Source organism: Sorex araneus, chromosome 9 (genome assembly GCF_027595985.1).
Source record: "Sorex araneus isolate mSorAra2 chromosome 9, mSorAra2.pri, whole genome shotgun sequence".
Lineage (NCBI taxonomy): Eukaryota > Metazoa > Chordata > Mammalia > Eulipotyphla > Soricidae > Sorex > Sorex araneus.
The window spans coordinates 68,604,550-68,609,680 of NC_073310.1; the positions used below are offsets into that span (position 1 = coordinate 68,604,550).

The 5,131-nt window shown below is 51.8% G+C and overlaps 1 protein-coding gene across 1 annotated transcript; it reads right to left on the minus strand.

Moving 5' to 3' along the window:
- Positions 1 to 2,999: 2,999 nt before the first annotated feature.
- LOC101552265 (peroxiredoxin-1) lies at positions 3,000 to 3,904 on the minus strand. The gene has a single exon (XM_004605301.2). It carries the CDS (start codon positions 3,853 to 3,855, stop codon positions 3,223 to 3,225), a length of 633 nt encoding a protein of 210 aa, XP_004605358.2. The 5' UTR covers positions 3,856 to 3,904; the 3' UTR covers positions 3,000 to 3,222.
- Between the last annotated feature and the right edge of the window lie 1,227 nt (positions 3,905 to 5,131).

Here is a 5,131-nt window from a genome sequence, read left to right on the forward strand (position 1 = left end):
GCTGACCAAGAGCTTCAGTGAGAAGAGGACCAAGGAGAATTTCCAGGTACGAGCATGGTGGTGAGTGACAGGGTCAGGTCCTCTCTCTCGCCTCTGGGTCTGCACCCACACGTTCTTTCCCACTCACGTCCAAGTCCATTCTTGGTGTCCCTGGGCTCTAGGGGTCTGGTCTTGTGGGGAGGCCAGGGGGTGCATCCTCTCTGGGTCCGTCTCCCGCTGTGTCTCTACCAGCTTCTCCCCTTGACAGAAGCGTGTGGAGGTGCCAGGGGTGAGAGGCCCTGGGGGTAGTGAGGGCCTCGGGGCAGCCTTACACACACTCTCCACACATCCTTCGCAACCTCATGGATACTCTGTGCAGAGTGCTTCTCCTACAGGATGCCATCAAACAAACCCCTCACACCCGCTCTCCGTCCTGCTCAACCCTGCTCTGTGAACTGTATCTCGGTTCCTTACTCTCTTGGGGTGCCGGCACTGTCTTCCACCTTTTCTTCTTCACTCCTCCTGTTGCATGCAAGCACTATCAGAGGGACTATGAGCCCCAGACCCGCATTTCTCACCCTGCCCCCTGGCTCTGCATTCTTCTCTCCAGCATAAACAAGCCCCAGGCTCAGCTTTCCTCCTGCCGTTCTGCTCATATCCTGCCTGCCTTCTCTCCTCGGCGCCTTTCTCACGCTGCCCTCCCCTCTTGGACTCTCCCATCCCATGCTGGGCAGTGAGTTCATTGGAGAGACCCTCGCGTGGTGCTGTGGGCCCGTGTCTTGCTAGTGGGAGCTGCTGGCCGAGTGCGTGTGGGGCCGTGAGTGTAAGTCACTTGGGAGCCCACACAGGTCACTGCAGAAGTGCCTGCCCACTCTGGGCTGGGTGGGCTGTGTCCACGGTCTGTTCTCCCGGCATCCTGTGTGCGTGTTCCCTGTGGTGCTGGGTGCTACTTCCCTTCACCTTCCTGCGTGGGACTGGATGCGAGCTTGCCGCTTTTGTAGCCCTTGACTGCTTAGTAGGCATGACTCAGCTGGATCTCTATGCGGATTATTGAATGGTGCAGCCAGGATCCTGTTGACACACGTTGAGTCAAGATCACGTGTGTGGATGCTGGAATCTGAGTTGGCTTTGGCGGATGCTGTGTTGCTTCAGCCAGGGGCTGGGCCATCCCTGAGGCTCTGATATGGTCCATGAGTCACCAGATAAGCACTCTCTGGATTAGTTCTGGTGTATTAGCTATCAGCCTGGAGATTACACAGCATACTGGGACCACCTCAGTGTGATAGTGTGTGTGAGTGTGTAAGTGTGTTTGAGTGTGTAAGTGTGTTTGAGTGTGTGAGTGTGCGTGAGTGTGTGTGAGTGTGAGTATGTGAGAGTGTGTGAACATGTGTGAGTGTGAGTGTGTGAGCGTGTAAGTGTGAGTTTGTGAGAGTGTGTGAACATGTGTGAGTGTGAGTGTGTGCGCGTGTGAGTGTGTGTGTCTGTGTCTGTTCTTATGTAACAGAGAATAAACAGGAAGAAAACCAGAGAGAAAGAATCAGAGAGAGAAAGATGAAACTAAGAGATGGAGGAAGGGAGAGAGAAAGTGAAGGACATGGACAGGGGTCCTGCATCTAGGGTCTAGCATGAGGCCTCTGGTATTTAGCAGGTTCTTGATGGGAGCATTCAACTATGAAGAACTGAATATTCAAAGGTGCAATGGGAGAAAGACAGAAGGAAAAAAAGAGAGGAAAGGAAGGAGCAATGGAGAGAGGAAGGGAGGAAGGAAGGAGGAGGGAAGGAAGAGGAACCACATGTGTATCTCAGCCTGGGCTTTGGGCAGGGTGAGGCTGTCCTGAGCAGGCAGCTCTATGGGGCTTCTGGAGAAGGGCCCTGCGTGCAGCCCCTGTGCCATCATGGGAGTAACCTGGGAACGTTTGGCAGCAAGGACAGCTAAGAGGCCCTGCTGTCATGGGAAGTGCCCTGAGATGCCCCCACACACTGGACAGGCACCGGGAAGGCGAGTGCTGGCTCTGCCTACATGGCAGAATGGCTGGCAGCATGCCTAAGGCCACCTCGCTGCCGGGCAGCATAAGAATACCATGGCTGACCTTTTGCTGGGCTCAGCCAGAAACGGCCATACTGGGTAGCAGCATGCGCGGGATGGACCTCAAGGGCAGTCAGAGTGTGAGGCTGAATGACGGGCACCACATGCCAGTGCTGGGATTTGGCACCTCCACTCTTGCCAAAGTAGGTGGGCTGGGCTGAAGGGGCCATGGCCCAGCTGGGAGGACATCTGTGCACAATGGGGACTGGGTGGGCTTTCTGGCATGGGGGTATCAAGAGGGGATGCATGGGACACAGAGTTGATCTGTAAGTGTTCCCCAAGGAACACCAGGATGTGGTGGGCTGGGTTGGGAGGGCCTCAACCCCTCTACGGGAGCTCTGGGGGGGTGCTGGGCGGATCGTGCCCTGGAGGCAGAGCCCGGAGGCCACTGTGGTCAGCAGCACATCAAGCACAGCAGCCCCTGGGCTGGAGTGTCTGAAAGGAGCTCAGGACTCACGACCCAGAGTGTCCTTCCCGACTTCACCTCTCAGGTGCAGTCATGCAGTCCACAGTCTGAGTGTTCATCCCTCGCCCTCTAGACAACAGGAATTTCTTTTTTCTTTTTGGGTCACACCTGGCGATGCAAAGGGGTTACTCCTGGCTGTGTAAAAACACAAAAAAGAAGAGGGCCCAGCGGGGCTTTATCTCTCCCGCCGCCAGCGTTCAGTAGTCTCCAGCCGCTTCCCCCACCCCGGGGAGGTTGATGGCGATGATGAGGCAGGCGAAGGAAGGAACGGAGCCAAGCTGGTCGGTCTCAATCACAGTTTATTCCAATCTCCTCTCTATACACTCTCGTCTCTCTCATTGCTTCCTCCCCATTCTCGATCTCTCTCTGGATCTTCTAATATTCCCCTTTCTGTCCTGCTCGCTCTCACTTCTTTCACTTTGTGCTCTGCTTATATGTGTGCCACTGTGCTCTCTCTTTTTTTTCAAGTCTCAGTTCAAGTTTAATAGGAACTACAAAAGGTCAAAGGCATTATCTACTATACACATCTGCTGGCCTGCCCCCAAAATACAACTCAGGCTATTCTTGCCAAGGAAGCTGACCCCTCCCAACCCCTACAGGAAAGACTGTTCCAATCCCAAACCACATCTGGTCGAGTCTAAGATCTCATGTTTAAAGCATGACAATAGCAAAGTTTTGTTCTTATGGCTGCTTATTGCAGCCTAACCCTTAACAGACCCAGGGCTAATTTCTGCTTAGCGAAATATTCTTTGCTCTTCTGGACATCAGGCTTGATGGTATCACTACCAGGCTTCCAGCCAGCAGGGCACACTTCACCATGTTTGTCAGTGAACTGGAAGGCCTGAACCAATCTCAGAGTCTCATCCACAGAGCGGCCAACAGGGAGGTCATTTACAGTGATCTGCCAAAGGATTCCCTTATCATCAATGATAAAAAGACCCCTGAAAGAGATGCCTTCATCAGCCTTTAAGACGCCATAATCCTGAGCAATGGCTCGCTTAGGGTCCGGCACCAAGGGAATGTTCATGGGTCCCAGTCCTCCTTGTTTCTTGGGTGTATTGATCCATGCCAGATGACAAAAGTGAGAATCTACCGAGGCACCAATCACTTGGCAGTTGAGCTTCTTAAATTCTTCTGCCCGATCACTGAAAGCAATGATCTCCGTGGGGCACACAAAGGTGAAGTCAAGAGGGTAGAAGAAGAACACAACGTATTTTCCTTTGTAGTCAGACAGGCTAATATCTTTAAATTGACCATCTGGCATAACAGCTGTAGCTTTGAAGTTGGGGGCAGGGTGCCCAATTTTGGCATTTCCTGAAGACATCTTGCTATTTGGCAGTTACAAACCTAGAGCAAGCGAGACGAGCCAGGAAGACGACCACTGTGCTCTCTTCTGCCTGTCTCTCTGCGCCTGTCTCTTTGCGCCTGTCTCTTTGCACCTGTCTCTCTGCCTCTGCTTCTGTGTCTTCTTCCTCTGTCTTCTTCTTCTGCCTCTCTGTCTCTTCTATCTCTCTGTCTTCTTCATCTATCTCCCTCTTCTGTCTCCTTATTCCTCTGTCTCCCTTGTCTTCTTTCTCCCCCTCCCCGTCTCTTCTATCTCCCCTCAGTGCCCCACAGTCTTAGTTTATATAGCAAATTACATAGGGTGGTGACACAAAGGTGGGTTTAACATCAACAAATCAACAAAGAAAGGTAAGACCATTTCTTGAGGAGATTAACAAAATTTCATCTAAGGAAATCTCATCTAAGGAGATCCACTCAAGGGTGGGGGTCCAAACAAGGGTGTGTCAGGGTGTGAGGTAGCAATCTACTTAAATAGTTATAGTAAATCTACTTCTAATATTTCTAGCAATATCATTCTGTATGAGCACAGTAAGAGATATAAAGTTTGGTTTTTCCTGAGGGCATCTCCAGACCACAGTCCTCAGGCCAGGTTAATCTTCCTAACCCCAGCAGGATCCTAATCTCATCGTTACTTTTGGATCATGACAACATTGTCCATGATCATGCCCTCAACTTATAGTTGAGTATTGTGGCACTTTGACCTGGCCTATCTCGATGCCAGGGTAGCACATAACTCACCACTTGCCCTGGATCCATCCTGTCCCTCGTCAGGACCCTGCTTTTGGGGTGCTAGGAACTGAGGGCAACTGAGTTAAGAAAGCAGATGCCCAGGAATAAATATTATTGGAGTCAATCAACTCCCAAGTTACAAGCACAATATTGTCTTCCTGTGTCCATACAGAAAGGACATTGCTTTAAGGTAAACTATGTTCCCTAAGGCAAGGCTAAAAGGACAAACCAAACCCCATGTTCTCCTACACTGGCTTTGCATTCAGGAATTACTCCTGGCGGTGCGCAGGGGACCATATGGAATGCTGGGAATCGAACCCGGATCAGTCGCATGCAAGACAAATGCCCTACCCACTGTACTATCACTCCAGCCTGACAGCAGGAATTTTAATCACAGTATTTGTAGGCAAAGTGCACTTGGCTGTGCGGGGCCCGGGGAAGAATGCTGTTGGTGCCCGCTCTGCTTTCTCTGCTGGGGCTGCCTCTTGTCCCGGGTGCTGACGGTCCCCACAGGGCTGAGAGGTTGG